Source organism: Siniperca chuatsi, linkage group LG2 (assembly GCF_020085105.1).
Source record: "Siniperca chuatsi isolate FFG_IHB_CAS linkage group LG2, ASM2008510v1, whole genome shotgun sequence".
NCBI classification, from domain to species: Eukaryota; Metazoa; Chordata; class Actinopteri; order Centrarchiformes; family Sinipercidae; genus Siniperca; species Siniperca chuatsi.
Genome location: NC_058043.1, coordinates 29,452,224 through 29,477,926, shown reverse-complemented (window position 1 = coordinate 29,477,926; position 25,703 = coordinate 29,452,224). Strand labels below are relative to the sequence as shown.

The window sequence follows — 25,703 nt, the reverse complement described above, 5'->3', positions numbered from 1 at the left end:
GAGGTAACGTAGAGATAGAAATCTGAAATACTCAGAGCTACCACATTATCATTGACCGACTTTACATTCTGTTGCTATGAATATTAAACGTTAATACATCTATGCTCGTCTTCGCTTCACTTCTTTATTTATTTAGGATTAGCTGTCTTCCAGAGGCGCCTGTAGGTCCCCTTTCTCTGTTTTCGTCGCACGTGTTTATTTTTTTATATAAACACGCGTCTGATTAAATTGTCTTTGATTTTAATAAGAATATTTCGGGGGAATTAGAAGTTCTTGTGCTTTTATGGCATGTAAATAGGCAACCCTGTGACGTTTTTGTAGGTAGGTGCGTTTTGAAGCACGAGATTGACCGAGTGGGCGGAGTTCTTCCTGTTGACAATGGTGAGCAACGGAATATGCGGCGAACAAGGTGACTCAGATCGCGTGCACCCAAAGTAGTAAGGCAAGAAATGGTAAGAGACGTTTGGCGCGGCTAGTAGAGTAACTGCTGACAACAGAGGGAGAGGAGTCGAGGTCAAAACTCGCGATTCATTTGTTTTCCTTATTTTCTCTTGGAGAAAGGACCGAGAGACATAGCGACATTTAACGTTACTAGGAGAGAGTTGGTGCGGTTTAACTGCGTTTTTCCCCTCATTCTCTAGTCAGCCGTCTATCGAAGCTTGCCCTGCGCAGGCAGACGGAAATAACGTTAACGTTACCTTGAAAATGCCTCCCATCGAAAATGACACCGGGAAGAATGAACTCAAATCTCGGATACAGCAGCTTATTGACTCCAATCAAGTGGTGGTTTTCAGCAAAAGCTACTGTCCGTATTGTGTAAAGGTAATGTATGTATTTTTTCGAAGAAGGGGGGACCTTCCTTAAGCCGGTCAGAAACTTCCATCTTCTACCGCGAAGTACACGGGCTTGGTCTAATTGCTGGCCTTTCCTTGTTAAGTTAATGCAGCCAGCGACATCGATTCTTTGGTGGCTGGGTGCAAAGTTTAGTGCTATGAGTTAAAATCAAATCACATAAACAATTAAAGTCAAAACGTTAAATAGAATTAGCGTTATATCCACATTTGGTGGAGATGATATAGGCTAAACAAGTTCAGTCACAAACGTCAGTCGCTTAACGTTATTTGAATGTGATCGCACTTATGAGAAAAGTTAGTTCCATAATTTCTAGTACATAGCTAACTTAACACCTAATTAGACCTCAAGTAAAAGACGCAATGTCAATTCGGCACACATCCTGTTTACAAAGCAGCACTTGTTTCTTTGAACTTCCCACTTACAACGTTGGTTATGTTACGGGTTTCTTGTAGGAAAATTCTATCTTCCGCCAACATAAGTTACACACAGAGGGGGTTAGCTAACAATTAACAGGATTGTAGCATCTAATAATGTAATAATTTCCTGAAAATGTAATAACATTTTTACCGATAATGTAATACCGTCCAGATGGGTCTTTTTTTCAGAACTGATGATGTAGTAGTTTTGACTGATAATGTAAAAATGTATGCTTTTTTTTCTCGGAATAGTAAAGTGTTCAAGTATACAAAATTTGTAATATTGTTAATGTCATGTTAGCTTACTGAAAACACTAACATTTGACACTGATTTCATGTTTGGAAATGTAAACTCTAGGCTTTATGTAGAATTTGAAATTTACTTGTTATCAGGCAAAGATGCATTAAACTAAAATCCCTATCAATGGGAAATGAACCCGCCCATACACATGCTGATTGGTCTCTGTGCAAGGATCGTCCATTAGACCAGAGTGGATCTTAGATTAGACACCATCAGAAGACGACAAAAGCTGCAGAAGATGGCTAATGTTACACAAGCGAGCGATGAAGGCAAAACAGTCGATTCAATCTCCATGAAATGTTCTTTTTCATCTGAGTCAGTGAATCTTATTGAATGAATTGTCTCCTATGCTACGTCGAGTAAAGAAGCCAAACTTAACCAAACTTGTTTTATATGTTTATTGCGTTAAAATAGCCCACAGAACAGAATGTTGAACTCGACATGACAGGGCAAGTCGGTCTAATCGAAACAGCCATTTAGGCTACAGTAACTTCTCCTCAACAAGAATCTTGGTAAAATTGTTATTGCAATATCAGTCAGGACATTTTATTACATTATTAGTCAAGTTATTATACATTTTCAGGCATTATTACATTTTTACAAGGATTATAATTTTATTGACACAAACCCATGTTTTTTGACTAATTTAAAGGTCCAGTGTGTATGATTTAGTGGCATCTAGTGGTGAATTCGCAGTTTGCAACCATTGGAATACTGTTCACAAAACGCAAACGGTCCTATCTAGTGCCAGTGTTTGTATTGTCCGTTCTGGGCTGCTGTAGAAACATAGTGGTGCAATATGGTGACCTCCATGGAAGGGGATCCGCTCCTTATGTAGATAGAAACTGCTTATTCTAAGGTAATGAAAACAAACTATTCTTATTTTCATGTGATTATACACTAATTAAAACATACTTATAAATATTCCATTTTTGCCAAATACTCCTCCTAAATGTTACACACTGGGCCTTTTTTAAATTATGGATGTAGCATATTTCAATATTCTGCGAATAAAGCATTTTTAAGTGAATCTTGGCTAATAGGAAAGGGTGATGTGGGTTATATTGGTGTCTTGTGTATTTGAATCAGAGGTACCATGTGATGGAGGACATTGATATATCAATTTTCACATCTGTGTCTTTATAGGTGAAAGACTTGTTCAGAGAGCTGAAAGTCGAGTGTAATGTGGTGGAGTTGGATCTAATAGGTAAGATGGAGATGTTTTGTTCAGTTTGCAGTAGTACAATGTCTCATTTGGTAATCTCATGAAATTTGTTGCAAAGTCAATGGCAGGTTGGAGATACTGTTTTCTTGGAGAAGCAGGCTAACACTTAGATTTGCAAAAAAAAAAAAAAAACAAGAACATTAAACTTATGGATTATCAAAGCAAGTTAAAGTTCAGTCCAATGTTTTATATATCAAAACTCAATGCAGTACACAATGGTGTAGGGTCCATGTGGGACTGAATGTTGTACAAAGAGATTTCGTCTTTGGTACAATGATCTTGAGTTTATGTTGCTGAAATTAGCAACATCTTCAGTTTGCATTTTTGCAGACTTGCATTTTGCCATTCTGTACATTTTAAACAACTCAAGACGGTCTGGTACATTGGTAACACTTGACCCCACATATTTAGCATCTAAAATGGCCTATATGAACATTGAATAAATGTTTGATAACAGACTATAAAGTAGTTAGAAGCCAATATAAGTGTTCATAAGTGTTAATGTATTTGTCAACAACTATAACCCAAAAGTGTAGTCTGCTGTATAAACAGATAATGAATGACAATATAGTAAAACACAGTTGTATAAAATATGTTTTCATAGGAGAAGTTAGATTCTTAAAATACATCTTCTGATGTACCTGAACACATCATCAGTGATGTATCATGGGGTCACTGGGTTTTTCAGATCTTGCAACATCAGACAGACACCCTCGCCCAGGTGACCCAGCTGTGGTTGATCAGGCCATGGCTTGTGTTCAGGTGGCACTTGCTTGTCCCCATGGACCTCCTCTCCGGATCCAGAACCACCTTGAGACTTTTTCAGCTGCTTCGGTGATGTTCTTGATGGCTCTGCTCCTTGCTAGTCCTATGATGCCCAGCGCACTTAAGGCTTGGTGGAGTGAGTGCCCCACAAATCCTCTGCAGCCTACCTCGATGGGCATGCATCTAGCCTTCCTGCCCTGCGTTCGACAGTTGATGACCAGCTGTTCATACTTGGTCTTCTTCCTTTCGTTAGCCTCCTCCATGCGGTCCTCCCATAGCACTGTCAGCTCCATGATGATGATGTTCTTGGTGCTCTCTGAGACCAGGAGGATAACTGGCCTCAGAGTGGTACTGACAATATGACAGGGGAATCTCAGCTGTTTCTCCAGATCCACCGAGAGCTGCCAGTCCTGGGCGGTCGCCAGGATCCCTGCTGCATTCCTATGTCCTGCCTGTGGATGCTCTCCTTCCTTTACGAAAGCAATTGCTCGGATGGTGGTGCGTGCTCAACTGCAGCTGCTGATTCCCTTGCTGATAGCTTCTGCAATAGGTTTCAGCACCTGACCTGGCGGCAAGTGTATTGGCCCTGGCTGAGTGCTTCTGGACAGGAGCTCGATTTGTGCTCCAAAGACCCTCTTGCTGACCACAGTGGGCAGTTTGGAGACTTCACTTTGCCCCAGCTGAAGAGGTTTGTTGGCCTAGGCAATACATCGTACACTGCCCAAATCAGGAAAGCGATGCAGTGCGACTCTCCGGTCCATGGCTTGCACCTGCACCTTGTCCAGGCCCCCTGCTGGCTCATACCAGCAGCTCTGCTCGACCTCCCTTCCTCCACTGCAGCCCTCACCTCCTCCTGAATCAGCCTTCGCTTCTCCTTCCCCTTACTTTTCCTTTACTGTGGCGTTGGGAACATTCCCAAGCTTGCTCTCCCACGGGTTACTACTCCCACCAGAGCTCTGTGGCGGAGTCGTAACTCGGCTTCCAGCAAGCGTCCTCTGCAATCCACTTCCTTCTGGTCTTCACCACCACTCCTGCCTGCACCACGTTCGGGTCACTCAAGTCCCAGTACATCAGCACCTCTCTCGTCCGTGTCACCTTGAACTCCTTTTCCAAAGACTTTAAGGGCAACTGGAGCTTCCTGTTTTTCCCATAGAGGGCAATGTTGCTGCAACCCCAGCCATCTCCTAGACAGCTGCTTACCCTTCCTCTAAGGTCTCTACAGTGGAGATGGGGACTTCGTAGACAAGTAGCGGCCAGAGTATCCTTGGCAATATACCATGCTGGTATATCCACGCCTTGAACGTTCCTTGGAGCCCCAACCGGTCGACTGATCTCAGCCAGCTGTCCAGTTCCTGGGAGGTTGACTGAACAGATGTTCAGAGTCCTTAAGGCTGCTGTTGAAGACCTTGCCCAGGCTCTTCACTGGCTTTTCTGAGACAGTTGGGATTAGTGACCCTTCGATCCTGAAGCGGAACCTGTCCATGAATCGACCCTTCTTTAGCACAGGTGATCTTGACTTAGCTGGCTTGAAGCCCATCCAAGCCCACTGGATGAGTTTTTCCAGCCCCTGAAGGATCCATCTGCTTCCTGGCACTGACTCTGTGGTGACTGTCAGGTCGTCTGTAAAAGCCCTGAGGCTGACGTGTCCCTGATCGACTCTGAGGCCCCCTGCACTCTGGCTGTTGTTGACAAATACTGTACATTAATAACACATGTGAAGGCATAATGGAAAAGCAGGTGGGCCACAGTTGTGGGATAATGTCAGAGGAACAGCAGTCAATTTCATGGAAGTTTTTTCACCTGTGTTGTTAGTTTGTTGACTTTTTACTTTAGCTCATCTTGTACTAATTGCTTAATTTGATATTAAGTAAATATGAAATGCATTTTCATGGTTGAGTTTGAATCCACACAATTTTCTGCCAACACATTTGAAAATTGACCTCCATGATGTAGAGTTGTTGCATTACCCCAGACTGTGCTGTGGTCTTCCTTTGCAGTAAAACACAATGTGCTGAGTCACTCACTAAAGATATCTTGGCCTCGTGCCATATCTCCATAAATTCCAACCTCTGCTTTGTCTTGCCAAGTTATTTCTGTCATATTCTCAGCGTACTTACTCAGACATCCGTTTCGCCCCACCAGTGATTTTAACCAGAAACAGCCGTTATATCGCTCTGTTCAAAGCCACCAGACTGCTTTTGACAAAAAGAGGAATTTTACATCGCAGAACATGGGTGTTGCTGGTCTACCACTGCCTCGATCGGTTAATTTGTTAGTGTTATTGTGTGACTTTGGTGTTTTTAACACGTGAGTTTGGATCTATAAAACACCAAAGTCACACAATAACACAGCTAATAATGCAGCTAAGCCTCATAAAAACGTGTATGTATGTTTTTTTATTTATTTATTTTTTGCATGTTTTCACACTGTAACGTGTGCTAGTAACAGAGCACTGTTGCTATTGCACTTACTCTATGCTCAGACGTCTGTTTGGCCCTCTGGCTTTGGTTGTTTTTTTTTCCATATCTAAAGCACTCCTCTGTTCTGCTTTGGTGTAATGCACAGCGACTCCACTTCTGTTTCCAGTGGTGCACATTTACCGCAGTATCACCACCAGTTGTCCCTGGTACAGGGCAGCTCTGTGCCTCTATCCTCACCGGTTGGCGGTGCTTGACTCTTGGCTGTGGCGGCCTCTTCCTCTTCCATACGCCGTAATTCCTCTTCACTTTATTCTGGCTCATATAAGTAGCGCCAATTGATTCCAGCATTACACTATTAAAATAGTTTTCTTCTATATCTACAGGAACATTGCCTTCTGCCAATGGTTGTTCTAGCCGGTTGATTTTGGACAGGATATTTTGATTTTGGAGCAGTGAGGAGCTGCCCCTCTCTCTATTCAACTGTCTGTGCAGGCAGGCATACAAAAAATGCAGAAGTACAATCTATAGTCTTAGAGCCAGTAAATTAACAGGGAGCTCTGGGTGTACTCAACATGGAGTGAATTAACCATTGTTCATTTGCATAGTACCCACATTGTAATGATACAAAGCTGGTTGAAAATCAGCAAAGTTTCCCTTTAATCACCATTAAGAATATGATTGATCGGAATGTATAGCCAACACAACTTCAGCTAAGGAAATTGCTTATCAGTATGTAGCACTTACACATTGGCCACTAATTTCAGCTAGATTGACAATACTTCAATTGTGGGAAATGACTGGTGATGCAAAGTTTTCCTGCAAGAGGAAATTTGACAGCATATGAAATTGAATTTCAAGTTTACAACATTCAAATTTTGTAAGACAAAGTCATATCTTGCTGCTAAGACAGAAACGAGTATTTCCGCTGTTAGTAGAGTGTATGATTTTGACCAACCTTTTGGCATCAGAATGTTTCCTGGGACAACTGGTGGCCAACAGATTCTAGTCTAGATTATGCCATGGCTGTGGAAAAATGATTGGCTAGTGTCTGTTAAAATCCTTTAACAGGACACCTCAAACAAAGATTTGGTTGACCTTCCGTCTAAATTAGTGGGAATATTATAGTGCAGGTAACCATAGCAACAGTGCTGCTTTGTATTACTTGTAAACTCTGACTAGTGGGTTAAACTGACTACATACAAACCTTTGAAAAATAGGAGACTATTTGAGCGTAGCCTCTGTTCGCAATAGCAGTAAGTGGCTATGCACAGACATGGAGACTTCGAGGTTTGCTGATACAGAAAAGGATGAATTCAGTGGAAGAAACATTTTGTCATGTCGTGCTTCCCCATTTATTATTTTTGCATATCATTTGTGTATCATCAGTTACTCGGTAAGGTGGTACTTCAAAACAAACACATTGTTCAGAGGCAGTACTAATATTACCATATGAATATGTATTAAAGGAATGGTTAGCATTCAAGAACCCTATGAACCTGCACTTAAACAGCATTAACCCTTCTGTCCAGAGGATGGAACAAACTACCAGGAGATGTTGCTCGAGATGACTGGACAGAAAACTGTTCCTAATGTCTTCATCAACAAGATGCATATTGGCGGCTGTGACAAAACAATGCAGGTGAGGAACAAATGTATGTACCTAATTGACTGTCTTGAAGGGATTTTGTTCTTTGTTGCTCAGAATCTTGTGTTATACATAACTGTAAATGTTGCATATCTCTTCAACACATGATTGCCGTGAAATGTTACTCAGTCAAGTGGCTTGTTCAGATGCCAGAAACTGTACAAACAAGCCTTTTTGACTCAAATGACATTTGAAGCTCAACCCACTAGTTTTTTCTTTGCATAAAAATTACACATGAAGTGCACAGTGTCTTCTTCACTCCCAACCACAGAAAAACTGATTACTCAATAGACCTTTGTCACAGCAGACGTAGGAAAGGGGTGAAACCAAAAACATCTAGGTGTGCCAAGAGATCATGCCAGTGAGCCATGCATGTTCCTTGTGAGCAAATACCGGAAACATGAGAAAATGGCTAACAGTGTTAATGCCATCTGTGGTGTCTGGATGCAGGAAGATTGCACAGCTTGGTATGTAGCTGCAGGGGCAGGCAAACCTACTTAAGTGGAGTGCAAGCGGCAGGTATGACACTGAATCTCTATCAGGTGATCAAACAGCAGCAGGTAGCGTAGATGTAGGTGTTGACAGGGACATTACAGTAACTTTTACATTTGAATTCAACCACTACAAGCTATTAGCTCTTTTGTACTATGGGAACTTAACAACCCATAATCTGGAGCTTCCCATGACCTCAATCTGTAAGAATCCTTAAGGTCTCGGTTCTGCTTTGTTTTACAAACCAAAACGTTTCGGATATATGCAATTGAAAATGCGACACCATATGGTGACACAAATATTGTCCTTTTTATGCTCTGCTTGGTAAAGCAAATGTGCCAAGTGCAGTTTAGTTGTGTGACAGACAGTGGAAAAGTGGCGCTAATATTGATATATTTTTTTTTTTTTTTTTTTTTCTTTCTTTTACATTTACATATGGTGAATTTAAATGTCAGTATCGTTAAATTAACACAAGAACCTACCTGTGGAAGGAGGCCAACAGAATGGAGCAAAAAGAGTGTGTACGAGAACGGCACTAGACCAGCTTCCACTCCGCTGACCAGCTCTCCAGAGCCAAGTCCATCCCTCGGAATAGATGCACAGCTGCCGGTCCCAGTCTCTCTGCTCCAACAAGGAAGAGAGTGAAGAAACCAGGGAAGAAAATAAGACGGTGTAGTCCCTCATTCGTCCAGGAGTGTTCTATCGTAGAAAAGGTTTCAGTCGTAGTCGTCTGGACACTGTTTTCAGAATCAAGACGTTTCGTTTCTCAATTGAGAATGACTTCTGGATGGGAGCCAAAACGTCTTGATTCTGAAAAGTGTCCAGACGACTACAACTGAAACCTTTTCTACGCCGGGGAAGAAAATCTATTTTTTTTTATTATTATTATTTTTCAATAGAAAATATAGCAATGCAGCATTTAGTCATGCTGCCCCACTACTAAGTGGAAAACAATTTTAATTCCTTCCTTCCCTGAGAATACCTGGAACTTGGATTTAGTACCCTTATCCTGGGCAGTGCCAAAATTTACGTTCAGGAAATTGCCCCCAGAGCAGGGGGAGTACGATGGAAACAAAAGCAGAACCTGTGATAATGGCTACACCCCCAAGTTACTGGTTGTTAAGTTCCTGTAGTGGAAAAGGCCTATATGTGCAAGTGTTTACTGGTCTGTATTGTTTATCATGCTGTTTGGTATACATGGTCCTTTGTTTACATGGACCATTGATTCAAGTTTGCATTAGTGCCATGTACTGTTGTTTTATGTGCCTAATTTAAATAAATCATACCAAACCAGCAATGTGCCGGTCAAGTTTTAGGGCGTACCTAACATGTTTTCTCAGTATCAACTTTCATTTTCTGCAAACATAAATGCTGTATTGATACAACATTGTGTTAATGTTTCTGTCAGGCTCATAAAGACGGCAGCCTGAAGCAGCTACTGAACGGAGAAAATGAAGCTTATGACTACGACCTGATCGTCATCGGAGGAGGATCTGGAGGCCTGGCCTGCTCAAAGGTGACAAAATTAAGTGCAACACATTCCCAGTGTTACCCGCTTTTTTGTAGTGGATGTTACTCTTTTGAGCAATTTTGTGGGTGGCACTTAAGAAACTGAAGCTGATGTTGTAATGTAATCTGTAACCACAGTTATGTTTGAGCCATTAACTTTTTCCGCTTGCATACAGACTGCAGAAACGTATTAGTAAATTATGGATTTATCTAGTGTTGCAGTAACATTGGCTCTGTTGAATAGGAAGCTGCTATATTGGGGAAGAAGGTCATGGTATTGGACTATGTTGTGCCCACACCAAAGGGAACCACCTGGGGTAAGATACTTCCACTTTAGGATACCTAGTTAGATATACAGTGGTGTGAAAGAGTTTGCCCCCTTCCTGATTTCTTATTTTTTTGCATGTTTGTCACACTTAAATGTTTCAGATCATCAAACAAATTTAAATATTAGTCAAAGATAACACAAGTAAACACAAAATGCAGTTTTTAAATGAAGGTTTTTATTTAAAAAAAAATCAAAATCTACATGGCCCTGTGTGAAAAAGTGGTTGCCCCTTCTATTAAAACATAACTGTTGTTTATCACACCTGAGTTAAATTTCTCTAGCCACACCCAGGCCTGGTTACTGCCACACCTGTTCTCAATCAAGAAATCACTTAAATAGGAACTGCCTGACAAAGTGAAGTAGACCAATAGATCTTCAAAAGCTAGACATCATGCCGAGATCCAAAGAAATTCAGGATCAAATGAGAAAGAAAGTAATTGAGATCTATCAGACTGGAAAAGGTTATAAAGCCATTTCTAAACCTTTGGGACTCAAGCAAACCATAGTGAAAGCCATTATCCACAAATGGCGAAAACATGGAACAGTGGTGAACCTTCCCAGGAGTGGCCGGCCGACCAAAATTACCCCAAGAGTGCAGCGAGGACTCATCCAAGAGGTCACAAAAGACCTCACAACAACATCCAAAGAACTGCAGGCCTCACTCGCCTCAGTTAAGGTCAGTGTTCATGACTCCACCATAAGAAAGAGACGAGGCATGGCAGAGTTCCAAGACGAAAACCACTGCTGAGCTAAAAGAACATTAACGCTCGTCTCATTTTTGCCAGAAAACATCTTGATGATGAAAATACTCTGTGGACTGACGAGACAAAAGTTGAACTTTTTGGAAGGTGTGTGTCCCATTACATCTGGTGTAAAAGTAAGACCCCATTTCAGAAAAAGAACATCATACCAACAGTAAACAGTTCTGCAGCAGAACAATGATCCAAAACACACCAGCAAATCCACCTCTGAATGGCTGAAAAAGCACAAAATGAAGACTTTGGAGTGGCCTAGTCAAAGTCCTGACCTGAATCCTATTGAGATGCTGTGGCATGACCTTAAAAAGGCAGTTCATGCTCGATAACCCTCCAATGTGGATGAATTGCAACAATTCTGCAAAGATGAGTGGGCCAAAATTCCTCCACAACGCTGTAAAAGACTCATTGCAAGTTATCGCAAACGCTTGATTGCAGTTGTTGCTGCTAAGGGTGGCCCAACCAGTTATTAGGTTTAGGGGGCAATCACTATTTCACACAGGGCCGTGTAGGTTTGGAATAATAATAATAATAATAACAACCTTCATTTAAAAACTGCATTTTGTGTTATCTTTAACTAATATTTAAATTAGTTTGATCATCTGAAACATTTAAGTGTGACAAACATGCAAAAAAATAAGAAATCAGGAAGAGGGCAAACACTTTTTCACACCACTGTATGTGATGCAGTATTTATTTGAATCTAATTTGGTTGGTAACTGACCATTTCCATGTGTTGTTAATGTGTTCTGCTGCGGTGATCAGGTCTCGGTGGAACTTGTGTGAACGTGGGCTGCATTCCCAAGAAGCTGATGCACCAGACAGCCTTGCTGGGCACAGCCATGCAGGATGCACGCAAGTTCGGCTGGGAGTTTGAAGAGACAGGTGAGGGCTCAGAGCACTGACCCAGGTGGTCACAAAGGGGGAACATCGCACCGGCTTGCTGCGGTAAATCAGAGGCAAGCCTCGTCAGTAGTCACTTGTTGTCATTCCACTAATGGGTGTCTGTCTGTCTGTCTGTACTCAGTGAAACACAACTGGGAGACGATGAAGATGGCGGTGAACAACTACATTGGCTCATTGAACTGGGGCTACAGGGTGGCACTGAGAGACAAGAATGTCAACTATGTCAATGCCTATGCAGAGTTCATTGAACCACACAAAATCAAGGTAAATGAGTACTTGTGATATAAACCTTTATTGCTGGTTTGGTTCCAGTTTTAGGAGACTTGACAAACAGCATTTTCTATAACTACAAATGCAACTTTTTATTTTTACATAGAATAAGGTCTCACCTCCTCACTTGGTCAAGTGTGAGTCTGCTTTGAAATGTTGGCTAGCCTGTTGTGGCAACCTATATTTTTGATGTTTGTCTTGAATGGGCTTTGCTAAACATTTAGCCTCCCTTTTTGGCTACCTTTCAGCATTGTTTTTGTTGGCTTTCATACTTGTGATAACATCACTAGCTACCCAAAGCAAATAGAAGATGTTTCAAAACATCCTGCACATCATTAACAAAAATTCTCTGCTTGACGAGTCAGTCAAAATAGCATATTGTAGCTCTGTGTTCCTTGTAGCGCCTGCTTCAACAATATCTCAGAGCTTCTGTTTGTATTTTCTGACAGGCAACAAACAAACGAGGGAAAGAGACATTTTACACGGCAGCTAACTTTGTCTTAGCTACAGGCGAGAGGCCGCGCTACCTGGGCATACCTGGAGACAAGGAGTACTGCATCACCAGGTGAGAGCACAATGCCAGTTACATGGTGGCTCTAACACTACCAACCCAATCTAATGACATGCTGTGTTACTGGAAGCTCCATCCAGAGATGTCTGAAGAAGTATCTCACCCCATACTGTGTGATCTCTGAAAACACAAACACACCCTTTAATGATCTGGACGCGTGTATCCTCCACAGGTGGCTTTGCCTCAACGCATCCATTAATCTCCCAGCTGTCTAAATGTTGTTTAAGATTATCCTCAGGTCTCTTTGGTGATTATGCTGCTGTTTTGGCAACCTACAAATGGTCTCATGCTGCTCACTTAGTCCCACAAAGCGTCAAACCACAGGTTGTTGTGTGAAATAAGACACAACCCCAGCCTGGGCACTTGTTGGACAATATTTTGTATTGTGTCCTTATAGCATTTTGTATAATTAGGAATATATATTATTTGCAGAATAGGTCCTTTAGTGTGGAGAGAGGAGTGTCACTGTGGAAGTGTTATGGCAGGAAGGTGTGGACAGGGTTAAGACTGAAATTTTGCTTTCAAGCAGCAGCAGTATGTGCTATGCTTGGAAAATGCATCTGAAATCAACAGTCTTACTATTATTTTTAACCAGAAATTCTCTGCTTGCTGCAATCGCAAATAGACATTTGAGAAGTTATTGTTGGCTGAAGAGCAGTGCAGCTTCATGTTTTACCCCCTGCTCTGTTTAGTCTCTTCTGTATCTGTCTTTGTCCACCAGTGATGACCTCTTCTCGTTGTCTTACTGTCCGGGAAAGACCCTGGTGATCGGGGCGTCGTATGTGGCTCTGGAGTGTGGCGGTTTCCTTGCAGGTCTGGGTCTCGATGTCACCATCATGGTCCGGTCCATCCTGCTGAGGGGCTTTGACCAGGACATGGCCGACCGTGTTGGAAAGCACATGGAGGAGCACGGTGTCAAGTTCCTCCGCAAATATGTCCCTGTAAAGGTGAGTGTTAACTAGACTGCTGTGTGCGTGTGCATGTGTATGTGTGTAAGTGAAAGTGCTACCTCAACTAAAATACTATCTGTTCAAGTAAAGCATTTGTTTGTTTCAGTATGGCTAGCTGCAGTGCAAATAAATGGGTATTACACGTCAAAATTACAGCATATGCTTCAAGTCAAATTTTTAATGACAATTTTAAGGAATGGGCTTTTTGTTTTGTGTGTTAAAAATTTCAACTTACTTAATGGTACTGTGTGTAGTTTGTTATGTATTAATCACTTTTTATTGATGATGCGTGAACGGATTGTAACATAATGAGACCTTCCCCAACTTTCTCTGTTGCCTATAACAACCTGCGGACTGATTTCTAAGTAAAGGACTTGCGACTGTTTTTCCGAGAAAATCCAAAGGATGTGAGGTTTATGCACGCTTCCTAGTGCCATACCTTTCTTCAGCTCCCCTACAGCAACAACAGTGCACAACAATAGCTAACGTTAGATTAGAAATGGGGTCCTCTAACGTCAACAAATGACTGGCACCCACCCTTGACAGCTACAGGAGAATGGAAAATTGGAAAATAGCAATATGGTGCACTGAATTTGACGAATTTACTGTTTATCAAGTATTAGGTTGGGTGTTTCTGGGGGCCGGGCCTCACTGAGTACTGTACAAAACACAACTTGATAGGAATTGGCACTAGAACCGTAGCCAGGCGAGCTGGCTCCTGGCACCCCGGGGCTGACCCCTCCATAACCCCCACTCAGACATTTTGGAGGTCGGCGCTGACTGATGCCCGACCTCCCACTCACTTGTCTACTGCTTCACGCCTCTCCTGTCCCCGTCTGAACCCGCTGTGTCTTCATCGTCTCCAGAGTCAGAGTCCTGGTCGGAGCTGCTGTAAATCACCTTGGTACTGTATTCACTGTGTTCGGTCCCGGTTCGGCCATGTTCACTGTTTTGGCCGATGCACGCTTGTGCCATACGGCGTGTGAGCAACAGGATACTGACTGCAGTTCACTTAACGGCCATCGGTGTCATAAAGAAGGATTTTCTGAAAACTCCACACAATACCTTTTTTAAGGGATCATCCATTGGTAGAAACAGGTAGTCAGCAGACTTTGAACTGTGTAATTGTACAGCCCCAGATTTATTGTCGTACCATCTTGCATCATAAGTTTTATGTCTCAGCTAGACACTTCACAGAAGCACAGACTTTTTTCCTCTGACTGTCCTGCATTTGTGTGTGTCAGGTGGAGGAGCTGAAAGCAGGCACTCCTGGCAGGCTGAAGGTGACAGCCAAGTCCACAGAAGCTGATGAGATCATCGAGGCAGAGTACAACACTGTATGTACTGGTCTATCAGTTCATCCTTCCCTAAACTTTTACTGGTGTTACTGTTGTAGAACACTGTGGAAGTTATTTGTGATGTTTCTTTCTGGGCCAATTTTGTTTGAAATTTCAAAGTGTTCATTATTGACATTATTAAATAATATTATCATTAAATAAATAATGACATGAATAACTTGTGTAAAACATATAAATGAACCAACAATTTGTGAAATAACTGAAGAAATTATTAAAACTCAACTCATGATTATGAAATGTTATTTAATTTATAATAGAATTTTAGTGGATAACATTTTGATTTAATCATAGACATCTTTATTTCAAAATGCCATTTTTCAAGTCTTTTTTTTCATAATGGCATTTTTCTCAATAACACTTTCATTTCATGTCACTTTTTATTTCATAATGTCACTTTTAATTTCATATCATTTTTCATGAGTGGTGTTGTCACCGCCACCTCACCTTTCAGCCAATCACGTACCAGCTGCCTCTCTTAAGATAGCAAGCTCAACAACTGCTACCAAATTTAGCCAGTTAGATCCTGTTAGCTAAAGCAACAACAATGCTAACGTTATTTGGAATCATCCAAATAGAGTCTGCTGCTGTAAATAAATGCAGTACACAGACACAGTAACTAAACCGCTTTTAGCTTACAAAGGCTGTTAATACTAAATACTAGCAAAAAACTAGCTAGGCCAGCTTGTGAGCTTAGATTATTACTCAGCATTAAAGTGACGAGCCAGTGTTAGCCTTTTTAGCTAGCACCTGTTGGCTAGAGTGACCACCGATCACTTGAGCCAGCCCTAACTATAAGCCTTTTCAAAGAGGAAAGTCTTAAGCTTACTCGTAAATGTGGAGATGGTGTCTCACTCTCTAAACCAAACTGGGATCGGATTCCACAGGAGAGGAGCTTGATAACTGAAGGCTCTGTCTCCCATTCTACTTTTGGAGACTCTAGGAACCACAAGTAACCCTACATTCTGGGAACGCAATGTTCTAGTGGAGTAATAAAGTACTATAAGCTTGTTAAGATACGATGGTGCCTAACCATTAAGAGCTTTGTAGGCGAGGAGAAGGATTTTGAATTCTATTCTGGAGTTTACAGGGAGCGAGTGCAGAGAAGCTAATATTGGAGAATGATCTCTCTTCCTAGTTCTTGTCAGAACACGTGCAGCAGCATTCTGGATCAACTGGAGAGTCTTAAGGGACTTATTCAGGCAGCCTGATAATATGGAATTGCAATAATCCAGCCTAGAATTGCAAGAATCCAGCCTATAAATCACAAATGCATGGACTAGTAAGCATCATTTTAAAAACAGAATGTGCCTGATTTTTGCAATGTTGCGTAGGTGAAAGAAGGCAGTCCTTGAAGTTTGTTTCATGTGGGAGTTGAAAGATAAATCCTGATCAAAAATAACTCCGAGGTTCCTTACGATGGTGCTGGAGGCCAGGGCAATGCCATCTAGAGTAACTATATCTTTAGATAATGTCTCTCGGAGATGTTTAGGGCCAAGTGCAATAACTTCAGTTTTGTGAGAGTTTAATATCAGAAAATTGATTTAGTTTCATCTGGCTCGATCAATAAATATAATCATTGATAAATAAATCATCTGCACACCAATGAAAGTTTATGGAGTGTTTCCTAATAATTTTGCCTAAAGGAAGCATATAAAAGGTGAATAGAATTGGTCCAAGCATAGAACCTTGCGGAACTCCACGACTAACTTTGGCATGCATGTAGGATTCATCGTTAACATGTACAAACTGAGATCGATCTGATAGATTCAAATCAGCTTAGTGCCAATTAAAGTGCTAACTAAGGGTAAAACATCTTTAAGCAGCCTAGTTGGGATGGGGTGTAAGAGACAGGTTGTTGGCGTAGATAAAGAAATTGTTGAAGTTAGTTGAAGAAGGTCGATAGGAGCAAAGCAGTCAAAATACATATCAGGTTTTACAGTTGTTTCTAAGGTTCCTGTGTTTGAAGATAAATCAGTACTGGTTGAGGGCAGGACCTGATGAATTTCTTAATAGTTAAAATTGTATCATTAAATTGTATCATTAAAGAAGCTCATTAAGTCATTACTACTGAGGGATATAGGAATACATGGCTCAATGGAGCTGTGACTCTGTCAGCCTGTCTACAGTGCTGAAAAGAAACCTGTGGTGGTTCTTATTTTCCTCTATTAATGATGAGTAGTAGGCTGCTCTGGCATTACAGAGGGCTTTTCTATATGTTTTAAGACTATCTTGCCAGGCTAAACAAGGTTCTTCAAAAGTTTTCGCGATGTTTGCTTTAATTTGCGCTTTTGGGGGTTATACCATGGAGCTAACCTTCTTTGTTTTATTGTCTTTTACTTCTTGAATTTAACCTTTGTCATTCTAGTTTTGTAGTGATGCTCTAAAAAACGCAGCGTGTCAGAAAGGGAAATCATGGTTGCTCTGTGGTAAACACAACATAAATGAACGTAGAGTTCAGAGGTAGCAGTAACTCACTAGCTAAACCTGTTGAGTAAATAAAGTTGTTTTTGTTTTTTTTTAGAGACTAGCTGTTTGTGTTCACGGGTGTGGTAAACATTTCCATGTAACAACTAGCTCCACCAATGTAGTGCAATAGTTCTCCATGAGATAACAAATAATACATGTTTTTCTTAAAACAAGGTTGATATCATACAGACTTGTGGCTTCTACAGGCACATATACGATCGTTTCACAATCTCATAGCTCGTGGTAAGTCTACCTTGGATAGTTTACGACGTTATGGCTAATAATCAAAATCTTCAATTCAGAAAATCAATGAGATTTTCACTTTGGGAACCTCACTGTTGAGCTCTATTATAAACATCAATTGCAACTTTATTATAGCATTCAAATGTTTATATATGCTTTATAAACCATTTATTACGTAGTTGTAAAGTTTTATAAACATCACTTGTAACTTTATAATGGACATCCAAATAATGTTTGTAGATGGTTTCTAACTAATTATTAATCATTAACAAAGTGTTACAAATATCTGGTCTATCTGTCTATGTAATGTTTAAGAAATCGTTTGTAAAACATCTATAAAGGTTTGCAAATAATTTGGTAATCATTAACAAATACTTAAGTATATAAAATGTTATAATGTGTGCAACTGCTAATAGTTTACTAATGTAATCAGAATGTAATTAACATCTCTTATCAGCTGATACAATATATAATTTATAAACTAATTATTTTATATTACACAAACTAATGATAAAATAACATAAATTAGAGCATTATTAATTATGTCTTTGTTTAACAGTAAAATAACTTAACTAAAGTTTAATTAACTATCTATTTACCATTTATTTATGGTTATTATAAAGTGTTACCTGAATTTATGATTAATTATTTTAATATTGAACACTTTGGGCCTCCATAATTTTGTTGGTTCAATGTCTATTTTTATTGGCCATACCTAGTCTAATGTAGATGTGATATTTCTATCTGATCAGTAAATTTCAGATTCTGATATAATGGGACCTTTTAAATCTTTACATTAAAAATCAAAGCTAACCATCAGGTTTCAGCTGTCACACAGGGTTGAAATAATCAGTTTAAACCAATGAAGACATTAATGTGTTGCAGTACCCTTTTCGTTTCTCTAGTTTTTACTACTTGCATTTTGTCTCAAGCTTACTTTTAGCCATTCTTGCGTAAATAAAATACCAGCAACTATCCTGCGGGAATGACCTTCCTTTAAACTAAACAAACCATTTCTTTTTTCTTCAGGTGTTGATAGCAGTGGGCCGAGACGCATGCACAGACAAGATTGGCCTGGACAAGACAGGGGTCAAAATCAACCCCAGGTAAGTTTATTATCTCATTGTGTTTTTTTTTCTACATACTTCCATCCCATTACATGGGGCGGTCTGTGCCTTTAAGACTCGTGGTAGAGTCATGGTGATTCAGCAGTTCTTGCCATCCCGTGGCTCTCTGCATGGTGGTGTGTGAGTGCATTGGGGGATTTGGTAGGGAGAGAGGAGGGGTGTCTTGTTAGCAAGAAGAGAAAGCCCCTGTACAATGTATCAGCAGCTTTTTAATGCCGTAAAATAAATGATCTAAATGTAAGATATTTTTGTGCCGTTGTCATTATGTTGCATTGACTCTTATTTGATTAGACTCAATTTGGGTTGATGTCTCATCAGTTGTTCGCATTTCCTGTTGTCCCTTTTTTCTGCCTATTTAGAATTTTAAAGCTGAAGTTAGAAAACTAGAATTAAATCAATTTTATAAAGCCGTATGTTTTGCAATTGTTTATTCATTCCAAGATTACAAGCATAGAAAATGTAGCCTTTACTTTTGAGGATGTTGTCTTTCCACTATTTTGTGAATGACTCTAACCCAACACGGATTAAGACAGTATGAGGCCATCTTAAAGGAGCGCTCTGTGAGTCATATGACCAAGTCTTATGACCTTAGTAGTATTCAGATGAAGCCATCACACAGCTAGAGGCAGCAGCAGGTTTGCTTGTTCTGCTGCTGTACACTGTAGACTATAACTTGGCTTTTATAAATACTACTACAGTTGTTTCTCCATTCTGCCCAACATGACCCACTTAATTTGATTTCTGCCTTGTGATGGATAGATGGCCTTCTGCTGCATTTATAAAGGTGGTGTTGTTCCTTTTGGAAAAAATAGGTATCTACAGTTAAACAAGATAAGATATGTAGAATAAGTTGGAATAAATATTAACATTGAGCAAAAATTACTCATCTGAATTGGCCCTTTCAGACGGTTTTCCAAAAATAAATGTAATTTTACTCTACAAAAAAGGCCTAAAATTGAAATGACCTCTCTGTACCATCCTCCAGGAATGGAAAAATTCCAGTGAACGATGAAGAGCAGACCAATGTGCCCCACATCTACGCCATTGGAGACATTCTGGAAGGCAAGTGGGAGCTGACACCTGTGGCCATCCAGGCTGGCAAGCTGCTGGCACGACGCCTCTACAGGGGCTCAAAACTCAAGGTACACTGGCGTTAAGAGAGGCTTACACTGTAGACCAGCAAATTCTAGGATTTCCTGTTAGCATGTTAGATTTTTAATAATTTTTAATATTTTGCCATTTTTGTGCCTTTTTTATTTTGTATTTCATTTAGATTGTAGAATTAGTTTTCAGTTTGAAATGAGCCTTTCTGTTGTGTATTGTCAAAACCTTAATTAATCCACTGAGATTCAAAGTTACAAAACAATAAAACATTAAAAATGTTGAGGGTGAATACTTTTTATATGAATTTCTGATGTGATGTTAATTTTATAGGCAATATTGTTATGAATACTACTATATTGTGTGACATGACAGCAGGAAGCTTTATATAACAAACAGTTATTAATTGTCTATGTTTATGCAGTGTGACTATGTCAACGTTCCCACCACTGTCTTCACCCCACTGGAGTACGGCGCCTGTGGTCTGTCAGAGGAGAGAGCCACTGAACTCTATGGGCAGGACAACATTGAGGTAACAAACACACACATTCAGTCATCTGAATCATTTATTAGCTATCTGGTTCACCTGACTGTGAACCTTGTGATAGGCTGGAGTAAAGTGTATCTCTAAGACAAGAGTTCTACACTGTCATCAATGAAGACATGTAATACTCTTACATGAGTAGCCTTGGCTAGAAACATATGTGAAGTATTTCTGCTTAGTTTCAAACTTCTCACTTGTCTCTAAATTCTGTATATAGCTGACTCAATCGGGCATGTTTGTAAACTTTTATGCTTTCATGCAAGCCGAGGTGTGTGTGTGTGTGTGTGTGTGTGTGTGTGTGTGTGATGCCTATAAACCAGTTAGTTAAAGAACATGGTGTATTATTACAGTTTTACAGTAATATGAGCTCCTCAATACACCCAGACAGATTTTGACTGCAGATATAGTTAAACAACAACTTAACTTCCTCTTTATTTTTAATGTTTACAGCAAATTGCAGACATGGTAAATTTGTTATTGGATGTGTCATAAATAATAAGTATTAAAAAAACCTGCCTGCCTAAGTATAATTAATGGGACTGATGTTGAACTGATGTTGTTCTTATATATTCTGGTCTCTATGTTCAGGTGTACCACAGTCTGTTCTGGCCTCTGGAGTTCACTGTGCCCGGCAGAGACAACAACAGATGCTACGGCAAGATCATCTGCAATAAACTGGACAATGTAAGATTATTACTACTTTTACACAGTCTCATTTCTGAGCCTGTAGCAACCTGCAACTTGTACCCCTTATTGTGTCACATCAATAATCGTGTTTTGTTGTTGTCACACTGTAGGATCGAGTCATAGGGTTCCACTATCTGGGTCCAAATGCTGGAGAGGTGACACAGGGCTTCGGTGCAGCCATGAAATGTGGTGCCACCAAGGAGCAGTTAGACGGCACCATTGGCATCCACCCAACCTGTGCAGAGGTAAGAAAGCAACTCTGTCATTAAATGCCAGTATTGGATTAAATGTTTTTACCTTCCATCCTTTAGTGTTCTGCAGTCTGGTTTGGTTCACTTTTCACTTTTGTCAAATTCTAGCTTACAGTCAAATGATGACTCAAGTTGAGTTCTGGGGCCGGTTTCACAAAGATAGACTTTGACTATGGCTTAGATCAAACTAATAGTCAGACTTCAGATAGACATCTAAATTAATCAGTTGCACAAAGCTTATTTATCTCATTGCACTTTTCCTATAGAGCAGCACTTATTATAATATTATTTACAGAGACCCAACAATTCCCACCAAGAGCAAGCACTTGGCAACAATGGCAAGGAAAACTTCCTTTAAGTGGGAGAAACCTCGAGCAGAACCAGACTCAGGGTGGGTGGCCATCTGCCGCTGCCAGTTGGGTTGAGAGAGAAAGAGCAGGAGGAAAGAGAGCATACAAATAATAAAAAAATAATAATAATGTAATGGTAATGGTAATAATACTAATAAAACAAAAATAGTAATAATAATGATAATAAGTAGACTAATAATAGTAATGTAGTAGTGGGTGTTGAGCAGGAACATGGGGGCAGTAGGTGGCCCGCAGTCATAGATGCAGACTCTACAGCTCTGGTTTCTCATGTTCCATGCAAACATATCCCAAATATGATCCAAAGCAGGATAAGGCTCAAAACCAGGATACTAGTGCGCATGTAAACACACTCACTTTTTAGGCTTAAACAAACTGGCTAACTTACATGAGACTAATCTAAGAGCAAAATTAAGACTGGCTTAACACTACAGACTAGTCTAAAATATCTTAGTGAAACTAGCCCAAAAACATATCAAACATTTCAAAGTATAACAAAACATTGCTGTTTTTGTTTTTTGTTTTTTACAGCATGTTGCAATAGTAGTCTGTTGACTAACCAGTAAGAACGAGCAGGAAATTAGAAAATGTTGTACAGAATGTACAAAAAAAAATTTAACAGAAAAGGTGCACAACAAACATGTTGAACTGAAACAGAAAGCTCTGTATGTTTGTAGATGCCCAGATGCTGATTTTAAAGATTTGCACTTGGGTCCCATATATAACATGGCGTACAAAACAGAAAACAAAAAATCATGCTGAAGTATTTATAGTTTTTAAGTCCAATTCTGTGTGAATGATCTCGCTGTGCCAGACACAGATTTGATCAGAATACATAAAACAGGGCAGCTACAGACAACAGCTTAAAGTTATAGCAATCTGCTACCACTACCATCATCACACACCCATCGCTGTCACAGGCACACACCCACTCGTAAACTAGTCCATTCATTTACCTTCTTTTAAATGGCAAAGACACTGAAATCCAAGATGGCACCATGCTACGAGGAAGTGGTGAGACCGTCCTTTCTGAGCAGTAAGTAGGCAGTTTGGCGTCCGTCTTTGTTTTCTTGCTTATAGTCCGCGCGTACATAAATTTGTTTGCGCTCTTGTGGAGATCTTCCTGTCTGTGTTTTCTTCGGACCCGGAGTTCTATGCTGCTGCAGCTGTAAACCACAACTGACTTGACAGAAAACACGGACTGGACTGGACTTGACTGGACTTACATGACTCACAGGTAACTCCCAGTAAAATCTGTGAGAAATTTTCTTTTTTTTTTTTTTTCTTTCTTTTTTTTTTTTTTTTTTTTTTTGCAAGTGAATTTAACTGAACAGATTGTTTCACAAGTAAACAGAATTGAACTGATTGTGGAACTGGAAGTGAATATTGTTTTGTTTTGGGGGATTTGGGATATACAGACTTGAATTCCTGGGAGGAACTAATTTCTGTTGTCTTTCTGTTGTCCTAGTTGTTTTTGCCTGCACGTAAACTGTTAAATCTCAATTCAGTTAGGATTATTATCTGTTGTGGTGTTTAATTGTTTATTGACCTATACTAAATGTTTTGCTTTTGGGAAGGTGTACTTGAGGGTTCAAGATATGAACGTGAAGTTATATTATGCTCTGTATTATGCTCTGTCTGGTGTGTAGGTGACTAACTTAAGAATTTTGACTCACAAACCTGACGAAAGTATTGTTAGGTGCTGACCTAACTGTCACCCCAAGCAACCTGCCATGCCATTACAAAGTATTAACATGTCTGTTTGTAGTGGAAGAATACAAACAGATGTAGTCAAATGGTGGTTGGTTCAAATGTGTGGTTTGTAGCAAGCCACACATTTGAAGACAGTGAGGTGAAGATTCTAAGTAGAGAGAAGAGTTGGTTTGAAAGAGGAGTCAAAGAAGCCATTTTTGTGAAAAAAGAAAACCCCTCTTGAAGAAAATGGTGGTCTGAGATTCAACTTGCCAACCATTTACCACAGTGTATTAACACCATGGTCAAGCCAATCATATGCTAATCAGGTACTTAACAGTGATGAGGGAGGTGCAGCCAGAAATCAATAGGCCTGATTACTGGGCCATCATGGAAACAAAAGGTCAGTTTCAGGTGAAACTAGGCAGGGAAAACAGCAGACACTCAGGAAGACTCCTCCCTGAGGGCAGGGCTTAAGCAACACAGAGTAGCTTAAATTTCTGAGTTCTCAGACCATTTTCACAATTGAGAATGACTTCCGGATGGGAGCAGAAACGTCTTGATTCTGAAAACAGTGTCCAGATGACTACAACTGAAACCTTGTCTATGGCGTTTTTAATAATGTTTAGTTTTTTTAATTTTAATTTCTGTTTTTCTGTCTACCATGATACATGCTGTGCATTAATTAGCTTAATTAAAGATCTCAGCATTACACATTCATTAGTGTAGTATGGTGATAATTGTAGCACATTAAGCTGCTCAGTTGCCTCATTTGATGTTTTACATGCATTTCCATTTTGTAACAGTCACATAACTTCATTTTAATTTAACCATGTTATGCCCATGTCCAAGTTTAATGTTATTTTATAGAACTATTCACTCAGAAACCAATGAGTTTTGTATTTTTGAATTGTTTAGTTCCAGGCAGCCTTAAATAATGTTAATGTGTGTCCCTGAAACTTGCGGAGAGCCTGCTGCATAATAAAGCTGCACTGCCTGAGGTGTGTTTCTCCTTATCCTTTTAGATCTTTACCACTTTGGAGGTGACCAAGAGCTCTGGCGGAGACATCACCCAGGCTGGCTGCTGAGGTTAAACCCTGCTCGTTTAGTGGGCTGCTCTCATATTAGACTCTACTAACAATCCCCCTCTCATCTTAGTTCCCAGTCACCCTTTAAGCTCAGCCTCATCTCCAGCCGCTCAGTTTACAGGGCTGTTGTTTCTCAGGATAAACCCAACACCATGGCCAGCGTCTGAATCAGTGAAAGCTACTTTAGGCTAGCTGGGAGCTAAGAGGTGACTTAAAGAAGCCAGAGCTGAGTATGTATGTATGAGTCTCTAGCTCTGGCTGAGGTAGTTTGATATGAGGTTAGCCTGCTGAACAGTGGGGTTACTGCTGGTATTTCTACTGGGCTCCACCAGTGTGTCCTTCTCAGAGGAGCACCAACACACACTACTACTACTACTGAGTATGTATGTGTGTTTGGGCTGTTTGTGACGTCCTGGCCCGTAACCTGAAATACTGCGGTGGGCAAGGATCGATGTCCCTCTGCAGAAGCACTTGACGGTGGCCCTAATCCTTCGTCCAACTCCCAACTTCAAACACTTTTCATCCACCCCCAGTCACAGATAGATATTGACTTTAGTAAGACAGATTTAAATTGGCACACAACCAGGATTTGCTCTGAACTCGGGTTCAGTTTGTGATGGAAATGTATTATTTAATATGGAGTATGTGTATTGATTAAATGTCAACACATCTCTTTTGTTGAGCCTTCATCATTCCACACATTCCTCTTACCAGGTCTTTAAGATGAAATTGAGGTGTATACATATATATTTGTCAATATTTGTCTTTGCTGTGTGGAGGCACCTGGGTTTTCTGCTTTAAAGATAACTCCTTTTATCTCTACCAAAGTGTTTATCTAAACAAGTCTGCAGAGAGGTCAAGAGCCGGCAAATCCACACTTTGCAAACCTTGATGCGCTGCATCACAACACTATCAGATTGAGATTCAGAATTGAATGGAAAATACAACCTGAATTGTAGTGAATGTTGTGTTTAAAAAAACAAAAACATTTTTACAAGTTTTTGCTCAATTAATTTAATGCTTGTTTGTTGCAGTCTTGCTGTTTGCCTCTGCATTATGTGCTGTCAGTGAGTGACATTGATCATCTGTATAAATGACTTGTCGGTGTCTAACCACTGTAGATTACTTCCTTCTCAAGATTTAATAAAGGATTAATTCACCTTCAGTTTTGCCAGACTTTTTCACTTTCCAATTAACCTGAAGCCATAACCTCAACCAATTTGTCTTTAAAAACATTTCTACAGAGTACTTGTTCGTAGCAACCTGCTAATAAAAATGACAGATGAGGTTACTTTCTAATATTTTCTTATTGGTTTAAATGTCAGTCCTAAATTTGAAAATTAAGAGAGGACCAGTGTAATATATGGCCT

The 25,703-nt window shown here is 40.1% G+C and overlaps 1 protein-coding gene across 3 annotated transcripts; it reads left to right on the top strand.

Annotated features, from left to right (window-relative positions):
* The first annotated feature begins 421 nt into the window (after positions 1 to 421).
* On the top strand, positions 422 to 25,498 carry txnrd3 (thioredoxin reductase 3). 3 transcript variants are annotated; one of them, XR_006380124.1, is made up of 17 exons: positions 422 to 822; positions 2,719 to 2,779; positions 7,512 to 7,621; positions 9,528 to 9,635; positions 9,873 to 9,945; positions 11,477 to 11,596; positions 11,739 to 11,881; positions 12,337 to 12,452; positions 13,180 to 13,405; positions 14,653 to 14,745; positions 18,505 to 18,581; positions 19,588 to 19,744; positions 20,128 to 20,235; positions 20,836 to 20,931; positions 21,045 to 21,179; positions 22,704 to 22,790; positions 24,271 to 24,477. XR_006380124.1 is itself a non-coding variant. In XM_044216616.1 (16 exons), the coding sequence occupies exons 1-16, from the start codon at positions 450 to 452 to the stop codon at positions 24,331 to 24,333; spliced, it is 1,689 nt and encodes a 562-aa protein (XP_044072551.1). In that variant the 5' UTR covers positions 422 to 449; the 3' UTR covers positions 24,334 to 25,498. The 3 variants fall into 3 exon arrangements, 2 of the variants coding, with proteins under 2 accessions (XP_044072551.1, XP_044072540.1); XM_044216616.1 differs by lacking the exon at positions 22,704 to 22,790 and having other exon boundaries at positions 422 to 452; positions 24,271 to 25,498; XM_044216605.1 differs by lacking the exon at positions 22,704 to 22,790 and having other exon boundaries at positions 24,271 to 25,498.
* The last annotated feature ends 205 nt before the right edge of the window (positions 25,499 to 25,703 follow it).

What these genes read in the sequence shown, in the direction of transcription:
- txnrd3 (XM_044216605.1), top strand. Translation starts at nt 706, where the DNA reads ATGCCTCCCATCGAAAATGACACCGGGAAGAATGAACTCAAATCTCGG. An exon ending in GGTGGAGTTGGATCTAATAG is followed by an intron (nt 2,780 to 7,511) that starts GTAAGATGGAGA and finishes CCTTCTGTCCAG; the next exon opens with AGGATGGAACAAACTACCAG. An exon ending in TTGAACCACACAAAATCAAG is followed by an intron (nt 11,882 to 12,336) that starts GTAAATGAGTAC and finishes ATTTTCTGACAG; the next exon opens with GCAACAAACAAACGAGGGAA.